General features: G+C 30.5%; 1 protein-coding gene across 6 annotated transcripts in view; it reads left to right on the top strand.

Annotated features, from left to right (window-relative positions):
* Positions 1-27,499, top strand: part of phtf (putative homeodomain transcription factor) — a 146,978-nt gene that overhangs the window by 65,153 nt on the left and 54,326 nt on the right. For all 6 annotated transcript variants that reach the window (XM_085806636.1, XM_085806639.1, XM_085806635.1 and 3 more), the window contains 2 exons: positions 5,078-5,922; positions 17,946-18,083. In XM_085806636.1, the coding sequence (XP_085662762.1) occupies positions 5,078-5,922; positions 17,946-18,083 (983 nt within the window). The remainder of the gene's footprint in view (positions 1-5,077; positions 5,923-17,945; positions 18,084-27,499) is intronic.

Raw genomic sequence — 27,499 nt, 5'->3', positions numbered from 1 at the left:
AAATCAATATTAATGTCCTCATCAATTTTTTAAACTGACCCCAAAAGTATAGCCAATTTCTTACACTACCGTCAAAAGTAGGTAATTTTATTTTTGGGTAACGTAATAAAGTGTTCGGCTGCGAAACAATGTTCAAATTTTCATTTTTAGAAGATAATTGTTCACTCACTAGTGTTTCTAGCTTCTGTTTTAAAGATCTCCATCGATCAATATACATTTCTGACTCATCTACCGCTTTCTCTGTTTCGGTATCGGAAGTATTTTCAGAATATAACAAATGTTTATATTTCTCTTCACATGCTATCATTAATAAAGCTTTCTCTTCAATTAGCTTTAATTTATTAATTTTATCAGCACGATTTAATTTGATTTCTTCCTTGTCAAAAGTATTACATGCTCGAGTAAACAACCTTCTAAGTTGCTTTTCTCATTACTTAAAACGAAAGTAAACAATAGAACAAACTCGAAAACGTAGATGTTAAAATTCAACTGTTGCCAATCGCGATTTACTAAATTACATCAAAATAAAGATAATAATCAGGCAGAGGTTCAACTTCACAGAAGTTTTTCATTGCGATGACAATGCCCCAATCATCAATAAATTTACGAGCGAAATCTGTAGTATGGTTGTAGATCCAGAAAATACCGCTTCCGATAGGTGGAACTTTATAACTGAACAAGAAATTATGTCTGTTTATAGAATTAAAGAAGAAGTATTAGCACAAAAAAATGAAGCAACTTAAACAACTTACATTGAAAGAAATGTTTAATACAGTAAACAAATAAATATTACGCCTTTTTTTTTTTTTTTAATTTTGATACCCTTTAGATCATAATTGCTCTTTATTTCATAAATTACGGTTTTGTATTTTTAATTGTATAATTTCTGCATGCCATCTAACCAGATTTAAATTGATGATCTATAATCTAGAAAAAAACCCTCCGAAGTCCCGACGAGTCTGGATTACGGACTTTGTACTGTATTGCCTAAACATTTGGAAACATAATGGCTTTGATATGTTTTGCTGCCACTGGAATGAGAAATTTACTTTTTATAGAAAATAATATGGATCATTATAAATATATGAAAAATGTAATATATCTTAATGTATATTATTATATCTTAATGAAATATATTAAGATATAATAAGATACATTAAGATAATTAAAATAAATATATTAATGCAATATATCTTAACAGAAATCTGGAAGAATCTACAAGAAGGCTTGAAATGTAAAATACATTGAAGCTATATCAGGATAATGATCCTGTTTTTCAGAATTGAATTTTATCAAGTATGTAAGGAGTGAGTTGGGGAAAAGAAAACTTGACATTTCTTCAAAAGCTCTGTTTATTAAAAGAAATTCTTACAAAAGAATAGAACATTCTTGATATAAAAATTAGTTAAACCCATGTCAAAATGAATTCAAAGTGTTATTTTAATTGAAGGATATCTAATACAGTATTGAATGTCCTGATATTTTCATATTAAACATAAGCTTATTGCCTGAATACTTATTTATGTGATTTTATTTTCAGAACTTTTTTAATGTATTATTTTTTTAATCAAAATGTTTTAAATCACTTGAACACAAGGAAGTTTAAAAAAAAAATGATCAATAGTATACATGGAAGTAAAAACAAAATCATTTTGCTAACATTGTTAGCTGACATTTGCTAATAAAACTGAAAATTTTTTAAGTGTCTGAAAACAGATATGAGCTACTGTGAAGAGGGGATCTGTGTACAGAATATTAAAAAAAAAAAAAGTGGTTACAGACTCAGACTCCAACTGGTATGCATTCTCTCTAGTAGCTGTAGATTCTACGGAAATTCCTTAAAAACCGTGAATTTGGAAGTTACCTCAAAAACTACAGATTTTATTCAGAGGGTGGACAGGGGAAATAATATGCAAAATGGAACCAACTTATTCCCGTTATGATTGACAAAATAATTATTACATCACGTATCAGGTATTAATTTGATGGGCTTGCTGATTTCAAAGATTTGCATAATCAAACACCCTGCAGTAAAGGGTTTGTATACCTTGCAGGTCTCGTTCGTTTATATTGTGGTGAGAAAATGTAGTGCTGGCTTCTCGTGAGTTGTGATTAAGCTGGAAGTTTTTAAAATTTGTTAATAATGTCAGCTCAGAATAAGAGGCTGATATTTAAAAACTCAGATTCTGCAGAATTTCCATTCATTAAAACATCTAAAGTTTCTGTAAATCATGCACTATGTGCTAGCAACAAGGACTTTTAAGTTGCTCATAACGCAAAAGATGACTGTAAACAGTATGTACTTTCTCAAAAGTATAAAGAAATTAGTACTATGAAATCAAAGGAAAATAAAATTTCTTCATAAAAGACAGTGAAATGGTTGTTATAAAAGCTGAATGCTATTTAATTCAGTTTTTAATTGAACACAACTTTCCAATTTCAGTTTTGAGCCATTCAAAGCAGTATTTCCAGAGGCTGCTATAACAAAAAAGTATTCCATTCAAAGGCAGCCTGTGAAATATTTTTTTTTTTTATTATTAAGAAAGTGGGGATCAGACTGTGTTTTGGCCAAATTTAGGTATGAAAACTCTTGAAACCATTCTCATTAAAAAATTAAACACGCAGGCAAATGCAGAACAATGCTACACAAAAATCTTATCTAACTAGGAACTTAAGCTTGCAAAACATGCTACTTATGAATCTTTACATTCATAATTTATAAATGAATTATAAGTACTTTTGTTGATGATTATATGTGTATTTCTTGTTTTTGTGTAGAATTTTTTTATTGTTTTTTTATTATTGTTTCTCTAAAATAAGAATCCAGAAACTTCAAAGATATATAGATTCTGACTTCCGATATGATTACTTGTGATTTAAAATATTTGTTTCAGTAATATACTAGCAGATTTAGTGTTACTTCTGCTTAGGTATTAAAATGAAAAATTTTTTATGTAAAATGAATTAAGTATGTATATAATTTTAAATAAATATTTTTATTCACGTTTTATACTTGTATTTATGGATTTTAAGTTAAATGTAATTAAACTTACCTTCACATTTCAAAGTTGTAAAAATGTCATTCGTGCATTGACTACTAACATGTTTTGCTTTAGGTTAGAGTTTATACAGACTTTACTTCTTTAATTAATGATCTTAGAATGTACTTCCAATTACAAGTGAATATTAAAACAAATTTAATACTTTTAGTAAGTTGACAGCAGCCATATTGTAAAGTTGCTGAACACTAGCAGTTTGTCCTGGGTTTGATTCCTGGTAAACAGGCTGGTTGCATGTTTTTTTTTGCTTTCCCACATGTGTAACGTGAATGCAATCCAGTTTTCCTTAGAAAGTCTTCACAAAGGCATTCTTTCCTGTACGTAGATAAGCCTCATGGGCTTTCACATAATCAAATACACCAAACCAGTACTTTTAATGGAGGAGTTTATAACTTTGATGTAGTATGCTTATTCAGTATGCTTTAATGACTTCAATACAAAATGGTTCTGTTTCTGAGCAGTTAAATTTCACAGAAATGTTACAGAAAAAGTTTACTTATTTAAATAATCTTTCAGTAGATGTTTATCTCCAAACTTGGATATTTTATAGAATTTTGACCAAGTTTAGAAAGCAGTTTTAATAGAAAAGTTGCTTGATTTTGATGATTATGAATTACATATTAAGCACTGGCTAGTAAATTTGCAGCTGAACCTGAGAAAATATTAATTACAAATATCTGTGAATTCTACACATAAAAAAATCAGAATTTTGGGAAAATACGCTTGGCTTAATAAAGCATAATGAATGTATTACAAATTAGACATTTTCTTTTTTAACAACCAATTAAAATTAAAATTTTGTACTTTAAGAACATTCCTACTAGTAGTGATGAAATTTTCTGGAAAAACTTTATCTTAAAAAATATTGTAATAAGAAACCCATGCCTATGAATAAGCATTTTAAGGAATTAAAACTGGTAGCCACCTTTTTTATCCATTAGTCTTCACTATGTTTGAAATTTTATACTGTATATTTCAGAATATAAGCTGATCTGTGTATAAAATGAAAGTGCGTTTTTTCCTCAAAAACGTATCCACAATTCAAAACCTGCATTTAAGCCGAAATGGAAAAAAATTCCTGTATCATTCAAACATGTTTTCATGAGGGCAAAACTATTATGAAGCAGGTAAAACCTTCGGATGTTTTTCATAAATTTCAGAAATCTAAAGTAAAAATGAAAAGGTTTGATATTTGACTATGATAACTTAGTTCCTGCTAATAGAAAAGTATCTTTGTTTTTTGTAAGGTAGTGGATCCATGTATAAAACAACCCCCGTAATTTAGCTTTAGAAAAAAGTCCAAAAATTCTCAGTTTATGCACAGAAATATATGGTATATCAAGAATACAGAAAGTGGGGTACAAATTTTCCCAATATCAGATTTTTTACTTTGCCGATGATGCACCAAACCAGCATTATAAACAGTTTTGAAAATAAAAATACTCATTTTCATAAAAAAATATCTCATTTCATTTAATTTTTTCATAAACTTAAGAAATACAAACTAAAGCAATAAAAAAATGTGATATTTGTCAATGATCACTTAGTCCTTGCTAACAAAAAAATACCTATATTTTTGTGAGATAGTGGATTTGTATATAAACCAATCCCTGTAATTTAGCTGTAGAAAAAGTCAAAAACTTCTGAGTTTATACACAGAAATATATGGTATATCTCAGACATATAAAAGTCAGCTATGCCGTTTAATATTTTTAAGAATTTGAACCATTGTAATTTTTAGCTTCCTTTAATTTTTCAGGAGTTTTTAATGATGATAAATTATTAAAATGAGCAGAATTTTTTACTGATCCCAATGTGAGTTTTTTAAAATAATTTTTCAGTTTTAGCATCTGTAATCATAATAGTATTTAAATCAAATTTAATGTGTAACCAAGAAATAACTCTTTTAAATTTGAGAGCTTAGCTGTTTCTAACCAAACACATGCTACATCTAATAACACATATACCATACATCTTATATTTGCTATATATTTGTGACATAGTTTCTTACTTTTTAGGTCAGCAACTTCGTTTTACCTTTGAAAGTATTTCAAAGCCAAGCTGCTCAAATGAAGAAAGTGGTCTTGATGATCCAGATTTTATACAGCCATCTGTAGGATATATTGGGAATTGCACAAAAGACTGTAAAGATATTGAGATACATAATTCTCAGGAGACTGTAATTTCAAATAGAACAGCATTTTTAAACAGAAGTATTTCAAATGAAGAAAGTTGTGTCAGTCAAAATTCTAAAGATTCAGCTTTCTCCGAATCAGCAAAATGTGATTGTCAAATGGATAATCCCATTGATTATGTTCCCTCATTTCTGAATGTGTCTGAAGCAACAAGTTCAGAATATAATTTAGGTGATAAAAATATGCCCTTTAGAAAGCTCAATTCTGTTCTTAACTCATATTGCAGTGAAGCCAATCATAATTTCAGCTCAGATGAAGACCTTTTTATTGCCAAAAAATCATCCTATGCTACAGAACGGTGGATGAAAAATAGCAATCATATTGCAAAAACATGTTCTAAAAAGTACTCTATAAAACGAGACAGATTCACTTATAGAAGGTATTCAGATGTTGAACCTCATTATAGGAATAATAGCTATTTAGAAAATCATAGGCATTCTTTTGATAGTGTTATAGAAAACAAGAATGCACACTGTACAAATTTTTTATCTTCTACAAGTTTACTGTCAGACAACCAAAATATATCTCAAACTTGTGATAATTCATGTGATAGAAGTGGAGCATATAGGAGGAATTTTCCACGTGAAATCAAAATGCCAATAAATATTAAAAAAATATCCAGCTCTGGTGAATCATGTGCTGATACTACTACTCCTAATACACCAAAGGTAATAAACTTTTTAACTAATATTTTTTATGGTAAACATGCTTGATTTTTATAATAATAAAAATGTGTTAGTGCAATCATTAAAAACAAAACGCTTTTGAATCAGATTTTCTTAAATTAAAAATACAAAAGTAATATTCACCACTTTGAAAAGTGTGTTTTAACAGTTATACATTTTTGTGATTAGTAATATATTATGAATGCACTCTTGAATCTGATTTATAGTTAATTTTCCAATTGGTTGATTTTATTTTAATGAATGCATGTAGTTTTGTAAAAACCTGTTGCATTATTGCATTTGGTGTATTGAATGTTTTCTTTGTGTACATATGTATTTTTGGGGTAATCATTGTTTAGTTTAATATGTATTACAATTTATATTTAACTTTTTATTGAAATCATTATTATAAAAATTTACATGATGATGAATTTTTCTTGATATTTTAGTGAAAGTGTTGTAGCAGTTGGGAAAAAAATAGTATGCTTGATTTCCTTTAATTGCATACTGATTGCCTTTTTATTTTTGCATACTTGTTATATATTATACGATCAACAAGATCAAAATTACATGATCAAATGCTCCCATGATCATATCTATGGTATATCACAGGCAGATATGAAAAATGGCAGATGAGGTAGACCAACAATGTAGACTGAACAGCATAGAATGGAGAAAAGTGTGAGTTAAATGCAGTAAAAGGCTGTTGTCCTTTTGGTAAATCATTTAATGAGATTTTTAAAATATTATCATGCAATGGATACTTGTAGATGCTGGGACTACAGAGCCATACCTTTAGAGGAATAGAAATCACAAAATACTAAAGAAGATTGTTAAATGGAATTCCATAGAACTTGTGTAAAAATCTGTACTAAAATTTTTTCTGCCTTTGGATGTAATGCCAGGGAGATATTAGAGTCTCATGGAAAGGCAAATTTGTTAAATCTGAAGATTACTTATTCTTAGCATTACATTTATTGGTGAGAAACTCTAGCAGAGAACTTGCAGCAGTGATGTATCGTACGGAGTCATTCAACATGTTATGTGATTTAGTAGCTATATACAAATATGGAGGATGCTTGATAAAGAGTATCTATTTTTACCCTGGCACCATGATGAGGCTTTGGACCATGAAGTATAGGCTGGGCACAGCTGGTTTTTTGACCGGCTTCTTGAGGAGTGGGGCTGGCATGTTCAGAACATGGACACAACCCTATTAAATATTTCTGACAGGAAATGGATTGTCAGCTGCAAGACTATGCCAGAGCTAAAACTTGCAACTACTCTTTTTCACAAGTGATATGTTATTCTATCTGAAACATAAAAAATAAATAAATAAATAAAAAATGTAGTAGGTTATACTTCTTAAGAGAATGGCAATACTGATTACAGTAAACAATAGACTGATTCAGTATTGATGTCTGTAATATGAGCAAAACTGAAATGCTCTGAGGTATTTTTAATCATAAATGGTATTTTTAATCATAAATGTTTGAGTTCAGTTTAGTAATAAATATGTGCTCTTTGAAATTTATAAAATTTTGGATTAATTTCATTTTTGGGACTCTGTATTTTGTGTGAAGCATGTTTCTTAATTTTTCTTTCCATTTAACTTTGTTGTGAAATTCTTTTCCTGTGTTTGCATTTTTGGAATTATTTCAAAGAATTTATTGTATAATAATAGAAATACAATGTATATCTTCTACATTATGGAAAAAATCATTGATAACTTATCTTTGGTTTATAGAGAAAATTAAAATGAATACATAAAAGAAGAAACAAAATCAATTTGATCAGATCATATCCTTAATAAGTAATCTAATACCTTAATGGCTAAAACTGTTAAACACTGCTAGTTCACCCCATGTTCTACTCCCAGCATATGGATGATCTGTCTACTAGCTGAAGACTAGTTTAATTTGGAACTCCTACTCAGAGGCACCCTAATCATAAAGAAAACCCAGATTTGTTTTGCCTTAATAATTTTATCCAGCCTTTTTTTTTTTTTTTTTTTTTCTTTTAACATCTGTATAAACTGTGTTTGTAAAATAGATGCAAATTCTAAACATCAGTGTTGTTGAATGTTGCATACATATTCTGTTTTATAAAAGGCTAAACAGAATATTTATGGTGCTAGAGGTTTGAGATTGTCAGACCTGACAGATCACAAAACAACAATGAAATTTTAGGAATGAAATTGCATGCATACATTACAACTATTAAAATGATTTAACTTCATTTTGAGATTTTAAATATGGTAGAAATCAACAAAGTGTAACAAGCTTTTGACTTTATTTGTATATTTGTAATACTTTTATTTAAATGTATTTATTAATTATATAGATTATTATGCATTACTGTATGATTACATCAGTTTATGGTAAAATGGAAGTATTCCTGCAATGTGGGCGTTGTTATACAACAATTTCAATTTAATTAGATGTGGACTGCAATAATTAATATTTTATTCTTAAACCTTAATCACATGCGTGCCATCTTTCAAGTGATGACTTACTACTAACTACAACAGCAATAAAAACTGAGCGAGCATTTACAGGGTTGCTGTAGTGAACATCTGCGACATGCAGGGCGCCAAGAAGAGAAAAAATGACGTAATCATACCGTTAAATACTCCTAATGATTTAACAGGAAGTAAGATTCTTAATACTGCATAAGCTTTTAACGATAATCAAAAGCGATTTAAAATTTTTCCAGTCTCATTAAATATTGTTTTTTTTGCTTAACCCTTTGATGCGCGGTGGTCGCGCCTTGAAACCACCAATTTTCAATTTTTTTTATCCTCTTCTTTCCAAACTTTTTGAGTGAAAATCAATTGATTACTGATCTTTTATCTCTAAATAACACAAAATGACTACAGAATGATACATGTTTTAGGTCTTAGTACTTCAAATCGGATACCTTTTAAAATTAGTTTTCAATGAGACAAAATAACTTCCTTTAATTAATATAAACAACTTTAAATTTCAAAAGTTATTCATCGCACATCATGATTTCTATCATAAGCAATTAAAAATAGCAATAATTAAACTGCATATATATATATATATATATAAAACCTCTATATGTATGCCATTTGCTTTGTGGTTTCAGGGCACGATCACTGCCCCACTAGAGCATTGTGTCACAATGCTCTAGAGGCTCGGTGGTCGTGCATTGAAACCACTGCTCTTCACAATGGCGGTTGCTTGCTTCTCAAATAGGAATGTTTATTTTTACTTGGATATAGGTAAGAGGTTGTGAAATCACAGAGTTATTTTATTACTAAACAATACAGGCACCTGCTCAGTAAAAAGGTCTTTCTTTTCCAGAGACTTTTCTCTGACCTCAACACACTTGCTCCTCTAGCTAGTATTGTGATTTTATAAATTGTTTCCTGTGGTTTAAATTTAATGTAAATGTACTTTGCTGTAATTAAAAATAGAAATCACGTAAAGTTTTATTTAAATTAAAAATATTTTCTGAATATGAGACTAAATACGAATAAAATAAGTATGAATGGGAAATGAATGATCCATACCAAAACCAAAAAGTCCAAGCCCCCCCCTTCCCGTTAACATTAAAAAAAAAAAAAAAAAAAAAAAAAAAAAAAAAAACACAAATATCATGTGCCAGATGAAAAGAAACTAAATAACGCTGTACATATACCAGTGAAATTTAGATCCAATCAGTGTACATTTTGTAGCATAAAGAAGAAACATCATAGAAGAAGATACATGTGTGAAACGTGCAATGTGGGTCTATGCATGTACCAAAAAAGACAAAACATTGTTTGAACAGTGTCACAAAAAATATTTGTTCTTTGCAATTAAAAAAAAAAAAGTCTTTTTTTTTATCCTTATTTTACTGAGTTTTTTAATCCGTGTAGCCAAACGTCCTTGTTATGTAGGTACTTATACTTTCACTGCTATAGAAAAATTACATAAATGTTTATTTTTTAATTTTTCCTGATGATTTAGTTTGTAAAATAATGTAAAGCAATTCTTACATGCATTTTTTTTTTTTTTTTAAATTTATTAATTTCGTCATTTATTGGAAACGCGCACGGAAAAAGGTACGTCCCCCCCCTGCTATCTAGGTAAGTTTCAAAGTCCTAGATGCGAGGTGGTTTCACAGTGCAGCCACCACTCACAAAACAATGGGCAAGAGTAGATTTTTTTTTAATTCATATATTATTCGTCTCTAGGATCATAATATTCAATTTCTGGAGTTTTTAGTTAAAAAAATTATAAAAATGATATCGTGTGCATCAATGGGTTAAGGCGTAAAATGTTAAGATGTAGATAGATGCTTTCGTAAGTAATATGCAGTGTAAATTGCACTTGCTATTGCTTGAGGAAATTTAATTGTGAAGGGTAACATATTTATGAAAGTTAATAATATTTGTATTTTCGATTATTTAAATTTTGTTTAGCATGAAATAAATATTTATTAGTTAATTTTATTGAATTTTCTCTTGTAGATCAAATATTTCAGAGCATCAAAGGATTAAAACAAAATTTGGTGTATCTTATGTATTCCAGTTGATTTTCTGAAGCTCTTCAACTTGAAATATAATTAATTATGCTTGAAAGTTAATTAAAGAGCAAAAATAGCACCTTGAATTAACCTTTGAGCAGAATGTTTCTTAATTGATATTTTTATTTTACCGCTTAAAATGATTTAATATCTAATGCAGTAAAACTTTCCGCCTAATACAAAATCCATTTAACAGAATTTCAAAACAAATAAATATGAGAAAAGATTTGCTGATCAATACAATAAAAGTATAACACATGTTCAATCACTATTACCAAATTTCTATAAATTTGCTGTTTCATTTTTGTTAATCTTTATATATATTTATATATATATATATATATATATATATAAGCGGCTAAAGTGTGTGTCGCCGCTGTTTATTGTTGCCACTCGGAAAAATGAGTGCGGAAATTAATGTTTCCACAGTTTTTAATTAATATCTCAGTCGATTAAAGCCGTACGAAGATGAGGACGGTATCAATGAATTCGGAGAAAGAAAACGTCTTGAATTTCAATTCGGAGCCATTCCATAGATATTCAAGAAAAAAAAATTTGGCTCATAGCCAAATCCCTGTAATAGGGAAAACCCAAGAAAGAAAGTGGAAAATGTAGGGAAAACATAGGGTAAAATTAGTTTTTAATTAATATCTCTGCTAATTTAAGTCCCAAGAAGACGCAAATGGTCAAAATGACGTGCCGCTGACCTGAGGAATCCAACGGTGTGCTTCGCTAAGCTCGGGACCGAGCCATTTCGGAAGAGATGATGTCACTTCACCCCATGTTGTTAATTCACACCATGCGGCGTAAGTATCTGTTTGTCGCCGATAGTTTATTGGTTGCTTGCGTAACTGTACTAGCCATTGGGGTGAAATTGCCATGGCACAGTGTTGCCGTTTCAATTGAGACTTAGAGAATTTCCTGTAAAACTTGCCTTTGCTATGACCATCAATATGTCTCAGGGTCAAATGCTTAAGCGTGTTGGCATTTTTTCACCTGAGCCTGCATTTGGACACGGTCAACCTTATGTTTCCTGTTCAAGAGTTTGTGAAAGAACTCTAAATTAAATGTAAACTAACGTAAAATTAAAAATAATTTATGGTCCTCTGCAAGGCAAGCTTAGAAATAATGGAAAGATCTACACAAGAAATGTTGTGTACAAAGAGATCTTTGATATGTGAATTAATATTTTATTATTTAAATCACCTTTATTTATTGAGTTAGCGGTGGCTCTGAAGAAATGTACTGCCAGTGGTTTCTTTTATTGCACTCTACTTTAAACAATTAAGCAAGTGGAAGGGGGAAATCCCATGGGGCAGTAAGCAAAGGGGCTTCCTCGCCGCCTACCCTGGGTTTGCATACAATAATTACATACCCTGGGTTTACATACAATAATTAATACAGTTTAAATTAGCAGACACCTTCGCACAAATTATTTTAATTACAATTTGTAATATCTAGAAAAGCGGTCATTTTGTATGACCGTCGGGTTTTCTAGTTTGTTCATAAGCAGCATGTGGCTGATTAGCAACCACTTAGCCATTATGGCTGTACATTTGTGAATTTTTGTTATATCTTGAATTATTTTGTAATTATTTAAAATTTTGTTTAATTATATTAAATATATGTACAATTAATTCTATGTGCTTTTTTTAATTCCATCATTATATTTTATTCATCATATTATACCTTAATACTTTTTAAAAGTGCTGTACTGCATTATGAGCAAGCAATGAAATATAATTGATTTTGGTAGTTATGCATTAGCACAACCATTATAATAGAAGTCCAAATTATTTTAAGTTTCCAAGTTTTTAGAATGTGCCAAACTGGGGAAACTGTATGCACAAGCAATATCATTTTCATTTACATTCTTTTTGTTCAAAGTTCGTATGGCCCTTAAAAGTCCTTAAAATGCCTTAGGTTTATTAGAAATGATTTTTGGTCCTTTTAAATTTACTCATCTACCTTTCCTGTCTGTTTTTTTTACAATTACCATTGTGAGTGTGAATCAATATTTTGGAATGCCTTTTTGGTGAGTGACAAATATGTATTTGATGGGTTATTACTGAAATTCATTCTTACTTGTAACATAAAGAGTAAACTACTGCAGTTTCTGGGCACGAGGCTCTACCTTAATCGAAATATAACCATTTTGAAATTATTTCGTTTTTGAGAATGAAGAGTTTATAAAATATTACATCAGAAGCAAGTTTTTCATTTTCGGGTTATGAATTCTTTTATTATGCTTCACTAAATTTGGTGATTTTTTGTAAACAAAACTTTTGATTCGAAGATTTGTGAATTTTTTGATGATTTTTTTCAACCATTCTAACATTGATAAAAAAATCATTCATTTTGTGATAATATATCCAAATTATATTTGAGAAATAGCAAATACTTTTATTTTGTCAAATTAGGAATATATTGATTCTGAAAAATAAACAAGATAATAAATGCATCCTATTGAAACCACAGGTCTTGAAACATTTCTTAGCTAGAGAAATTAAGCTACTGTAATTATTTTTTAATTAATTTCATTTTTATTCTATTACATTTTTCATAAGAGTTTTTTCCCCTGTAATTATTTCAAAATATTTCAGTATGTATCAATTTTCTTTGTGAAATTTACTTCACACTTTTCTTTTTTGAATTTTCTTTTCAAAATGTCTTTTTGCTTTCACACAGCAAGTAGAAATACTTTTTATTTTGGACCTTGCACCTTGGAAGGATTTGAAGCCAAGATTTATAGATTTATGTTCTAGAAGATTTCAGGAAAAAAAATAAAGAAAATAAAAATTGCATTCATGTATTAATTTGTAATGGACATGCTTTACTGAAAGTTTGTAATGAATTTATTTTTTGGAAAATTTTTTAAAGAACAGTGGCACTAAAATTATTTTTCTATTTTTGATCCTAGAAAGTATTTCTCTTAACGTGCTAATCATCCCTTTACTTTCTCTTCTTTTCACTAGACACATGCATAGAAAATTGCCAAAATAGTTCTATTCTTGTCAGGTAGACAGGTATCTGTAGTAAAGAATTTTCATATTAATAAAAGAAAGTGAAAGAGAATTTAAAAGATTCATCTTATATGTCACAGTGCACCATACGCAGTGATTTATTTATGGTAGGCAATTTGCTGCTTGTGCAATCTCTGTAGGTCCTTAATTCTAAAATTATTGCCATCTCTAAATTCTGCTGCCAGTGTCTGTCCTAAAATCTAAACATTTTGCTGCTCAGTGTTTCACTATATTCTAAAAATTCTGCCACAGTGGCTCTGGCGGTAACCCTGACCATATATTCTTTCAGAGTTATTCGTAATACTCAAATTATTAAGGAAACAAAATTAACTGCTTCTGTATATTCTAAATGCTGCTGTTTTTAGAATAACAAAAATCTTTATTTAAATCTGAAAATTTTAAAATGAAGCTTAGTGAGGAAGAAGTTGACTATGCAAATTGGAAAAAAAAAATGCTCTTCAAAGGTATATTGTTGAAATTAACAGATTAGGAGATGAATTAGAGACAAGTGGGAACATTGTTTTGTTTATTGAAACAAGTAAATAAGATGCTAAAGAGAAGAAAACTGATGTACATAGCAGAAATATGTAAGAATTCTTTCAAATTAAAATGACACATAAATATTTTGTTATATATTGCTGCTACGAAACATATATTTTTACAGCTTTTAATGTGAAACGGGGTTCGTACGGTCCTTAAAAGTCCTTAGATTTTTTGGAATCGATTTTTTGCCCTTAAAAGTCCTTAATTTTGGCCAAAATCAGCAGAAGCTCCTTAATTTTAATCATCTGAAATTTCTGTCTCTTTTTACAATTGCCATTTTGAGTGTGAATTAGCATTTTGGAGGAATATTTTTGGCGATTCACTGGCGCATATATGGTGATCTTTTAAATGGGTTTATCGGTTTTAATTTGTTTCTATTTCTAATATAATTGATGGGATACTAGTTTCTAAGCAAGAAGTGAGATAAAAGCATTTAGAAATTCATTTTTTCTAATAAAGAGCTCTTAAACAACTTTTCGATTTTGGAGATGTGAATTCTTTTATTAAACGGTTTTAAATTTGGCGACTTATCAACATTTTGGCGATTTTAAGATCATTTTCTATAGAAAATTTTTAATTCCGAGATCTGAGAATTTTTGGACGATTTTTTTCAAAACGTTCTAACATTGATAAATTTCATTAAAATAATGGTAATATATTGAAATTATATTTAAAAAATAGCATTAATATAAAACATTTTTAATTTTCGCTGTCATATGAAATTTCATTTTGGCAACTTATACAATATTTTGACTCTGAAATATAAAGAAGGTATAATGCTATAAAACACAATTTACGAAATGGCTCTTATCAAAAGCAAAATTAGCTATGTAATTAGTTAAAAATATCTTCTTTTTAATTTTTTCATAGTAAAAGTTTTCCCTATGTAATTGTCTCAGAATATTCAAAATTCTCAGAACATGTATCAGTTTTCTCTATAAAATTAATTTTACAATTTTTCCCTCCTTTTTTTTCCAAAATATTTCTGGCTTTTTGCTGTTACTGAATTCGTAGGGATAATTTTTCTTTAGTATTTTAGACATTGCAGCTTGGAAAGTTTAGAAGGATTTGAAGGCAAGATTTATAGACCCACGATTCTGGAAGATTCGAGAAATATGTGATAAAATGAAAAATGTCTCCATGGTATCAACACCTAATGGATGTATTTTATTGAAAGTTTGCGATGAATTTCTTATCTCTTTATTTTCTCTACTTTTCACTAGACACAAGCACGGAAAATATCAAAAATGCTTCTAATCTTGTCACATGGGCAGGCAAATTAATAGAAAGGGATTTTTTTATTAATAAAGAAATTGAAAACTTACAGTTTAAAAGATTCATCTAATATGTTTTAATGCATCATGCACAGAGCTGGCACTAGGCATTTTCCCACCTGATGCAATCTCTCTGGAGCCTAAATTCTGCTTCCAATGCCTGCTCTAAATTCCAAAATTTTGCCATTTCTAGATTTTGTTGTTCGGTGTGACACCAAATTCTAAAAATTCTGTCACAACGGCTCTGTAACTGGCCTTTACTATATATATTTCTTCTGAATTTTCATATTACTAAAATAAAATTAGCCATTTTCTATACATTCTAAATGCATTTCATGTTTTTTAGAATAACGGAAATCTTTAAATAAATCCAAAAATTCTAAAATTAAAAGGAAACGTGTTGAAGAAAGAAAATAATAAAGACAAAGAAAATTATTCTTCAAAGAAAATGTGCAGTTATTATTATGTAAATCACCCAATTGTTTATGATTTCAGCCTTTACTACAACACTAACAGCATCAAACACTAACAGCATCAAACAGAGCCCGACTAACTTTCAACACTACATCAGGCTATTCAGATTTGTTCTAATGAGAAGGTCTCTCTCTAGACAAGCAGCAGCAGTAACAACATTCAGTCTTTTGTTCTGAATCATGCTGATTATGATCTTACTTCTCATTTTAACCTATGACGTTTGACATAAAATCTACCTGCTATTTACTGAACTTCTAGACTGAGCAAGTACGTGACAAAATGAGACATTTAAAAAAATCAACATAAAGCTAACTGTGAGTTAAACATAAATGTGACTTATCTTCTTTCAAGTATGTCCATATGTTTTAAGTGTAAAATATTTAATGCTACTTGATAAATTGCATAAAGTTTATTTTATTCTCAAATTTATTAATAATTATGTTAATTAATTCATGTTTAGTAATAATGCAGACTACTTAGAGATCTATTTTATTTTTAGGATGGTATTACAAAAGTGAAATTCAGGCATAGATAATATTTTTAATTGAATTTATTCAGTTCCCATTTGCTCATAAGTCCTTAATTTTTTTCATTAATAGTCCTTAAAAGTACTTAATTTTCGTGTGCAGAAATGTGTACGAACCCTGTGAAATTATTCTAATACTGTTTTAGAATTGTCATAAATTTTATGCGAAATTGTTATTTTAAACTTATTAGATTAGGATTTTAATAGTTCTTTATTAATGAATATTTTTAAAAAGTATATTTAAAAAAGAAGTCACAATGTAAATCTATAATGACTAAATGCATCTAACTATCAAATTTTAATTATTTATGATGGACTGCTCACTCTTAAGAGTTATCTCTGTGTTAAAGTGAGTTATTGCCTTTCCTTAATCATTACAAGATACAACCCCAAAATATAAAAATTAACATAAAACACTATTCTGTATGGCTAGTGAAACCAAATAATACAGAACAACTTATCAGCTCTGGTTCAAGTGCTTCAGAGTCTTACTGGAATTTCACCATTAACAACGCTGTGCTAAGCTACGACACAAACTTGTTCAAAAAGACAAAACATAACTAACTTTCAGCACTTACCAACCATGCCTATGTTAGGTTTTCACTTCTGTTCTGATCAGCAGATATTTCTCAAGCAGCAAGGGTGACACAGCCAAGCTTGTATTATGAATGATATTGATTATGTTTTTTTTTTTTTTTTTCCTCATTTTAACCTATAGCACTGGACATAAAATGTGTATAAATGTAGGCATGAAAGAAAGAATCAGAGTAAAGCTGCTTGTTAAATAAAATGTCACTAATCTTCCTTAAAATATATTGAACTGTTATAAGTGTCAAATATACATGTTTCAAGAAATTTTGTAATTTAATGTTAATTGCTTGATAAATTTTATGAAGATGATTTTATTCTAGAATTTGTGTTATAAATATTGTTAATTGTCAGATTATGTTTAATAATTATGCATCCTACTTACAGATCTGTTTTATTCTTAGAATGATATTACAAAAGTGAAGTTTGACCATAGGCAATTGCTCTAACTTATTCCATTCCAGTTTCCTTAATCGTTTTAATTGATATTCCTTTATTTCCAAGGGGAAAAAAGTACTTTATTTCCATGTGCAGAAATGTGTATGCACTCTATTATTGTATTTTAGATTCCAATGGGTTTTATAGACAATTTTTATTTTAGATATTTTTTGTCTTAACTCAGTTTTAAAATATGTGCTATTAATATGGGGTATTTGCCTGAATTGGAAGAAATTACAGAATAGAGTCTGCAAAAATATGTATTATATTTTACTGCAAAATTTTTACAGGGAACTACTGCTGTGATTAGGTTTTGAAAGCAGTAGCAACAAATTTCCAAGAGTACAAAATAAAATAATTGAGTAATTAAAAATAAAGTGAATAAAATAAAAAATAAGTGCCCTCTTGTAAATAGGAGATTGAATGATTTTATGGATAAATATCTATGAAATGCAAATTATACATGTAACAATTTTTTTTCTAGCTTTCAAGTCACAATTTTTTATCTTCTATCAAACTGGGATAAGGTGGTTATGTTAATACATAAACATTTGATTTTATGCAAGTAAAAGAATGCATGTTAGTTGGCTGATTAATTGCTTAGTTGTATTTATTTATATATAGCCCCAAACTTCTGATTTGGAATGGCCTTTGATAACTGATTGTCAGAGTGATTGCACAGACTATTCATCACAGTGTTCTGATAGTAATGGAAGTGACATCTCTCCTTCAGAGAATCCTTTTGCATGGGAGATAAGAGAAGTAAGATGTGTTCTTAAAATGCTATGTTTTTATTATTTGCATGCAAAATATAAAGACTTTAATACAATACTGGCTCTGAAGACATGTCCAGTTTTCCTTGCAAATTGCATATGTGTGCATATTTATGTATTCACCTTTGTTTTTGTATCTCAGTTCTACCTTTAATTTGTAATAGCCTTAAATCTTCTTTTAATTTCATTATTTTTCCTTTCTGCCCTAAAAATAGTAAAATGATTTAAATAAATCTTTGTCTTATACACTGACTACCAATAAATATTTGGACACCTATACAAATGAAGATATCTGCGGTCCTAAGATACGTCACGGAGTCCGCCGGTGTATATTGTGTAGGAAACAGCATCGGCTTTAGTCGCATGAAAGATGCCTCGCAGTTCGGAGCTCTCTGATTTCGAGAAAGGTATAATTATTGGGTATCACAAATGTGGCCGATCCTTAAGGGACATATCTAGCGATCTGAAGTACCCAAAATCGACAGTGGCCTATGTGATTAAGAAGTGGAAGGTGAGCGGTGATTGTCGGAATGTGCCCTGAGTCGGCAGACCAACGAAACTGGGAGATAGAGACCGACGAGTGCTGTCCAGAGAAATTCGGAAGAACCGCACCCAACCGATGGCCCTCATCCGCGAGGAGTTTCAAAAGGCATCCGGGAGTGTATTAATTCAATGAATACCATCCATAAGGAAGCACATCTGCTTGGATTTCATGGTTGTACTGCTGCCCATAAGCCTTTGATCACAAAGTCCAACCGCGCTGCTCGGTTAATGTGGTGCAAAGCACATCGAAATTGGACTGTAGATCAGTGGAAATGGGTTCTTTGGAGTGACGAATCAAGGTTCACCCTTTGCCATTTGGATGGCAGGATCTGGATCTGGCGTCTACCTGGAGAACGTCTCCTGCCAGAATGCATTGTGCCAATAGTTCAGCAGAGTTGGAATTATGGTCTGAGAGTGTTTCTCCTGGTATGGGCTGGGACCCTTGGTCCCCATTCATGGTAAGCTCAACTCCAATGCCTACTGCACTATTTTGGATAACAATGTGCTTCCTACGTTGTGGCAGTTTTACGGTTTGGACCCCTGATACTTTCAGGACGACAATGCCAGTTGTCATGTTTCGACGTTAACCAAGGCTTGGTATGGTGCCAATGGAGTTCATTGAATGGACTGGCCTGCCCAGAGTCCAGACCTGAACCCTATCGGGAACCTATGGGACGAGTTGCACCGCCGAATTCAGGGGTGCATTACCTGTGCAAAATCAGTGAAGGAACTTCTATGTCTTCTCCAAGCCGAGTGGAGGAAAATACCACTAGCTGTCATACAAAGACTTGTGGAAAGTATGCCCCGGAGGGTCCACGCTGTAATTACCTCTTGTGGAGGCTCTACCAACTATTGATTTTGAATTAAGTTAGTTTTTCTTTTCTATCATAGGTGTCCAAATACTTATTGGTAGTCAGTGTATAGTACAAATGACTAATGTACTTGCATAATGGAAAAAGTGAAACTGGAGTTTTTGGAGTACCGTACTTATTTAATTAAAATTTTGTCAACCAACAATAAAGCAGTACTGTGTTTCTCTATTGCTAACTAAAATAACTTCATATTAAGTTAACATTAGTAACATAATCTTGCTTTTCTCATACTCACCTTCACTTTGCATACATTTCTCTGTTGCCTTTTTAATGCTATAAATAACTGAAATATGCACTTGAAATTATTGACTAGCAGGTGTACCTATCTCAGACCTTGGATTGTTTATAAATTCTGCCTTAACAAAAGGGGAACTTTCTGATTATAAACACTTCCACCAAAAAGTCACAACAAAGCACATGAGACAAAGCAGTATGTTGACAAAATAATTAAATAGTAACCCAATGTCATTGAAAAGTATTTATGTGGTAACACAGGTGTGCACATAAGCACATCTGTTTTGGCTGGTGTGCAATTCTGCAGTGTTTTTAAGCGATTTTTAATCAAATTACTGAGTGTACAAATAAGGGATTTCTGAAAAAATATAAGTGTTTTATTATCAGTGCATTTTGCTTTTTAAAATTTATTCATTGATTACTGCTGTATGGAATTCTTAGGTGTATGCTATTTTTAAAACAGCTAATGAGTTCTCGAATGCTGTCCAAAGTCACCAACAAGTTTATGACCTTTGGTAGGATTGCAGATAATCATAAAGTACAGTGTTAAAATAGCTAGCTAAAGTAAACATGAAAAGAATATTCTTTGATGAGAAAAATTACACATGTGTAAAAGAATTATTAATTTTTTCATCAGGGAAGATGAAATGAATAAAACAACCCCAAACCGTAAATTATTTGATTTGTGTTGTTACATGTTACACACATGTTGTTATAAGGATGAAATGTAATTAAAATCTACAAAAACCAGTGTTAAAAATAATAAAGAGCAAGTCTCGTGTAATTAAAGCTAGTGTGATGGCAAGGTTACTTTAAATATTTCCAATTTATGCATTTGCTGATTTTATAGTTATACATGAAATTAAAATTGAAAGGGGGTCAAGAAATTCAAATTTTTGCACAGTTATGGCTCTGTCTTGGCCAACTTTCAAACATATAGCTATTTATGAGCATTCATAGCTCTATTTTCGGCTATAATTTTTCTCCTACAGTTTTCAACCATGTTTGTTCATTTTGATTCATTTTTTACATTTTTGGCAAAATCGCACAGGAATGGGGTGTGCAGCTTTTATATTGATTCATTAATGATATTTTTTCTTTTTCTTACGTCATAACTCCCCATCTCCTCTCTTCATTCTTCTCTTCTGCTTCTTTTTGCTGAGTTGCCTTGCCGCTAGCCACGCAGAGTTTACTTTTCCAATTTCCGTCTATTCTTTAAGAAATGTAAGCTGTATAAAATTGTGGGGTGCATAGAGCACCTATAGTGATGATGTGTATTATCAAGGAATGAAATTATGTGTGGAATTTACGATTATATTTGTTTTCGAGTGCCATCTTTCTATCTAAGCAGTAAGAATGCAGTAAAGTCTGTTCAAGTTATAATGCAGAGAACCGTCATTAATCCGTTGTAACTTTCCACCAGGTCATCTTATTACACACACACACACATATGAATATATGTATATATAATAAAAGTCAAGAAACTTTGACTCCTCTTAAAACTATATGCAGAGATATTATCAACATGGAAAGTTAGTGAAAAATTGAAAATTAGCAAGCAAAGAAATTTAGGTGAAGAAACTTAATTAAGATCATGTTTATCTCAAGGGGTGTCATCATCTGATCTTAATCCTTTGTCTTCTGATCCTACTTGGTGCAATCCAGTTTATTTGTCAAAATCATCTAGCTAAATTAAATTTGCTTGCCTAAATTTCTTTGTTATTGATGCTCACTTTGCATAATCCTGGCAGATTTAATTCATGTTTTGAGAATATTTTAATCATTTTTATTATTTCTTTAAATTTTTGGTCTGTGGGACGTGCTTCCACATTGTTAATTTCTTTATATATTGTTTTGATAGGAGCTTTTGGCCTACCTAAATTATATTTATGCATTATTGTTGCTTCATTTTCATGCAATTAATGAGCATTGTAATTTCATAAATTTTAACTTATTTTATAGCTCTTCTGTTTTTATCCCATTATATTATGCAAAGATTTATATATAAACAAACTGTGGAATTTTATTTTCTAATATGATCAGTCTGATAGCCCTTTTGTTGAACTATCATGTTACATCTTGAATTTCGAGATAAAAGTCCTTTTCTTAAAACAACAAGGTTGGTTTTATTCTACTCTTCCTTCACAATCTTCCAGAATCCATCCAGTTTTTGAGATGTAGCTTATAAAGAGCTTGATTTAAAAGTCCAAATGCACAGCAATCCATAGAAGACACATCAGGGGACTTGGGTGGGATGCATTTAAAGGGAATAGCTTCAATTCTGGTTTCATTTCTCATAAAATACAGGAGTAGATTTAGAGGTATAGCTTGGAGCCTTATCCTGATGGAACTTAACACAGTGAAGATTGTTTGGATAAAGAGAGGGAATTTTGTAATTAAAAGTACAGTAAGACCCCGCTTAACGCTGTTTCGTTTAGCGCTGTTTCGGTTTAGCGCTCTTTTATTTCAACCCGGGGATTCCACGAAATCGCTCGCAGCATACGGGGATTCCACGAAATATTATGCAGCGATAGGTTTCAAATACATATCCGAAAGAGTGTACTTGTATTTCTTGTTTGGTGCGGTATTGTACAGACATATTTTGAAGGGGTAAATGTGGAAGATGTCGAAGAAATAATTCAAGAAGCAGCGGCTAGTCTTAATAATGATGAGCTCAAGGAATTAACTGAACAAGAAGAAAACAAAAATGTTGACAGCAGTGATTCAGAAGAAGAGCAAAAAGAACTTTCGATGGCGTTTGTAAAAAGGAGTTTGTCTACCATAACTGAAATAATGGATCAATTCATTGAAAATGATCCGAATTTGACAGGAGCTCAAAAGTAAGGCGTGGTGTTAGAGATGCTCTATCCGTTTATGAAGAACTTTTAAGAGAACAACGCGAAAGAAAAAGGCAAACAACATTAGATGCTTTTGTCACAAAAAGGCAGAACACTGAAAATGCGGAAGGCTAACTAAATATGACTGACTGAGAATTTTATTTGTTTTTTTTTTTTTTTAAGAATATTCGTTTTGTTATTTATATTTTGTTTTTATTTTTGCAAGAAATAATAATGTGGTGTTAATTTGGGCTTTAAAAAATAAATGTTTGGTTTTATTTTTATTAAAAAAACATACTTTTTAAATTTAATACCTAACCAATTTCCTAGCCATCTTCCCCTAACCCCAATATTTACATGTAAAGATAGCCTCGTTTAGCACTGTTTCGCATTACGCTCTACTTTGATGGAACGTATCCCCCGCGTTAAGCGGGGTCTTAGTGTAGGTGTTAAAACATATTTCTGATAGTAATTCGAATTAATTTTGACATTTTTTGTCTACTTTCCTTATTTAAGTTTTCTGTGATAAGAAAACCCAGTAATCACCATAAAACCTTTAGAAAAACTTTCCTTGTTTTCTCTGAACCAACATATTAAGTCTTTTTCTCTTCTTTTTCGGTAGTGAATGAATCTTTTTCTGTCACAATCAGATAAGTATATCCAAGCCTCATCAATTGTAGCTATATTTTCTCATTTTTTGCTTGCCAAATAATTTTCATACTGCAAAGATTTTCCTTTAAAACACAAGATGTGACTTTAGATTTAATAAAAGCTGTACGTACTTTTGTTGGGTATGTATTTTTTGCCTTTTTCCCAGTTGGATGTAAACTTTAACATTCCTTTCCTTTCATATTAATTATGTCACTTATTTTACGTTAAAAACCATGCTTTTCACACTTTTTTCAATAATTGAATAAGAGTATTTCTCTTCCAACAGCGCAAAAATGTAGCCTTCGATCCATTGTTTATTTTTCAGCAACATTTTAAACAAAAGAATATGGATGAAAGTCATGTTTGTATTTTAAAATTAATATTTAAATTCACGGAGAAAATCAAAATAATCACAAAAATACCCTCAATATATATAATTAATACAACTCCATTAATTTATTATTAGAAATCTTTTTCATAAACTATTTCCAAGCAATAGAAAATTAAAACCATGAATTATTATAATAATAAAAAAAAATTTGCCAGTATTTCAATTATTTTAAATTAATAAATCAAATAATATAAAATAAAATACAATACATAATTGAATTTAAAATATTCATAAAGCTACACTAATATAAAATTGTTAATAAAGATAATAATAATAAAATAACAATAAAGTTTGCTTATTTAGGTTAAATGGAATTACTTAAGAATGTGAGCTCTTCTTACCCATAGTGAACTGTACAATTGTAACTGTGTGTAAACATAAAAATAGAAGCAGTAGAAATGTTAAAATATGTGAACAAAAAGTACAATACATGACAAAATGGAAAATTTTTAAATGTAAAATATAAGACAAGTAGCATATTTACAAAGAAACTACAAATGTTTGAATGTTGAAGCAAACATCAAGACCACAAAAAAATAAACCTGAAGAGTTATGATGTCTTGTATGCTAAAAGCAGAAATAATAGTAAAAATGAAGGGGGGGGGTAGACGCTGAAAAGAAAAATGATAGTTTTATTTTTTGTGCTGTATTTTATTTTTTTACTTACACGTTTTTACATTTTAATTATTTTCATTTTTGTGTGAACGCATGTTTATAATATCAAGTGGCTTTGGGTGAGGAAAATTCACATTTATTTGGTCAGTCCGTAAATTCGTGTGCATTTTTTGGTAAATTTTTAAATAATATAAAAAACACAATTTAACATTTAATCAATTATATATTTTCCTCCATTATCTACAATGTCTCGCCATCTTACAGGCAGCTTTTTTATGCCATTGCTGTAGAAAGACTGGTTTTGATATGAACAAACTTGAAAGTTCATTGTGTACTTTGTGTTTAGAAATTAATTTTTTTCCCAATAAAGAATTTTGTAATATGATAATAAGTGAAAATCACTTTTGGCAATATCTGGGTAGGAAGCAGGATGTGGCAAAAGCTCCCAATTAAATTCACTAATTTTTTGCAGCTTTGTTCAAGCCATATGCGGTCATCATGATGAAACAACATTTTCTTGATATTCACCAATTGTGGGCATTTTTGATCAATTCTGAGTTTAGACGGTTTGTTCACTATAAACTACTGAATTAATCATTTAATTTGGTTCTAACAGTTCAAAATGTCCTAAATGGGGTTCATCATCAATGCTGCTTCTTCCAACTTTAAATTTTTTAAACTATTAATGGGCAGTCCTTGCATTAATAGTGTGTTTACCATGTACACTATTAATTTTTATCACTGCAAACCTGGCAGATTTACCACACGAAAATAAAAAATGCAGCACAGCACGTTTGTACTGGTTATCTATATTTATCTTCTATGGGTACCAAAATGCATTCGATATTTATGAAAGTTGGTGATGAATTGAATAATATGTTAGTCAAACGATGACAAGTTTCAACAGGTTCAAAATTGTACTGTCTAAGTAAATGCGTCATAGTGAATTCCACGCCTACTCTTAATGCGCATGAACTTATGAACTGATCCAATATATCTATTTATCTAGCTATCTATAATATCATTATTATGCATCTATGAAAGAAAAATTATTTCTGCTTGAAAAGTCATTTCTCCTTTGGCAAAGAAACAATTTTATTATAATTTTTTTCATTTTGTTTCTATTGTAAATTTTTTTTAATATTCTGTTTCCTTTGTATAATTTAAATGCATCATATATTTGTACAGCCAAACTTTAATAGCATCTTAATGGTTACTATTTATCGATCACATTTGACTTTTTTGCATATTAATTTACTTTATGTAGTTACAATAATACTGAAATACTGTTCCTAGGAGGTAATAATTAAAATTCTAATATTGCTTACATCTATGCAAGGTAAAAAATGTGTAACTCTGAATTATACTTTAAATTAGCAACATCCCCTTAATTTTTGGTTTGAGTACTTCACCCTCTCTATTGTAACAACAGTGTAGTAAAAGGTGCGAGATCTGAACGTCCAGTATTTAGAATGATCTAAAATCCGTACCTCAAAGCCAACAACAAACTTTTTTTTTATGCTTTTGAGGTGTTGAAAATGTGACTTCCTAATCTGGTGTGATACTAGGAGTATCAAATATAAACCATGTCTGCATAAAATTAGCTAGCCTGAAAATTAGTGGAGTACATTGCATTGACAATTTAATAATAGGAATACAAAAATGGTTGACTTACCCAATAACCCCCATGCATGAGACTTGTAGAATCATTTAATCACACTTTTATTTCATAAAAAAAACTTCACTTGAATATTAATATATATCACATAATACAAAAATCATCATGAAGATCTCAGAAACACAAAACTGATATGTGAAACATGCGTGTCACGAGTACCGTCTATTTTCCAAATAGAGAGTCTGACTTATTAATCTAAGAACATCAGTGGTACAGTGCTCAATACTGATTTCTAATTTCACTATTTTATGTGAAGTGGTAGTATTCTAAACTAAAGGACCCTTCTTTTATCATACAATTCTATTCTTTGAGCACAGGGTCGGCTTCTCCCGAGGTTGACGAAACAGGTCTACACATATTGGAAACAGCACAGTTCAGGCATTCGATGTAGGTTTACCTTTGGTCTCGCATCACGACAGATTAATTTCCATCCAAAATATTTATCACTAAATCGTGCACTTTTTAGAAAATGGAACATATCTTCTCATCCAACTCAGGGAAAAATAAAATAGCAGAGAAACGTGAGTGATGCTCCATAATACGAGGACGAGATGTTTGAGGCCGAAAGGCCCCACACACTTGGTTGAAACATCGTCAGCAGAAAGAGAGATTGAAAAACCAATATGTCCAGTTTTTATGCAAGCAGCGCACGTGGCAGTCCCGCGATTACAATTACAGTAGCGATGAAGATAAGCTGAGCGGTGTGAGAATTTTATGTTCTCACAGCTTTATGTATGTGCATTTGATCCCCGCTGCTAGTAATAAAACATGTGGATTCTTAATTCAACAAGTCCCGATTCTTAATTTTACTTCGGCATTAAATAAAATACATTGTTACCGCAGAAACAATCATTTTAGCATAAATTTGTGTGATCAATAATTTGGCTCCCTAGCTGTGTGTCTGCTTGACATGCATCTCAAACTCAAATTATTCTACATGGAAACATCATTTATTTTACACCTGGTGCCAACCTGGTGAGTCATTATTTATTATATTTTGTTTTCATCACTGCATGTTTATCAACACATGGCAACTTAAGTAATGACTTGTGTAGAGATGCCTATTAGTAATTGAATAACAAAGAGTACGATAACCTTTTATGTTTTATGTTAAGCATAAGGCAAAATCCTTGCCGATGATTACAGATTTAAGTGAATGCACTAAGAAAGTTGACGAGGAAACATTTAACAAAAATTTCATTTCATATGCTAAAAATAGATTTTGTTAATGATACATACTCATAGACCAAAAGATTACGTTTAGTGCTATTTGAACTAAAAATAACTGATTTGTTATTCTCATAAACCTGAAACTGACGCCAGAGGTCGTATAGCAGCACCAGGCGACAGATTTTAGGGAAGACTGAATTTTTGGAATTTAGAGAAGCACTGAGTAACAAAAAGAATGATAAAATTTCTAGAATTTAGGTAAAGCACTAGGACTCAAAATTTAGAGGCGGCAAAAATTTAAAAATTAGGGGAGTGCTTGGTAACAGAATTTAGTACTCACAGAGACTCCTGAGAGAGATTTATTGAAGATATATTGAAATTATTATTTAAAGCTTCTGCTAGGGAAAAAAAGAT

The sequence above is a fragment of the Stegodyphus dumicola genome, chromosome 12, assembly GCF_044657685.1.
Source record: "Stegodyphus dumicola isolate Sdum_Otavi_A_Nest chromosome 12, ASM4465768v1".
In the NCBI taxonomy this organism is placed as follows: Eukaryota; Metazoa; Arthropoda; class Arachnida; order Araneae; family Eresidae; genus Stegodyphus; species Stegodyphus dumicola.
The sequence above is the reverse complement of the archived record's forward strand: the minus strand, read 5'-3'. Positions and strand labels throughout refer to the sequence as shown.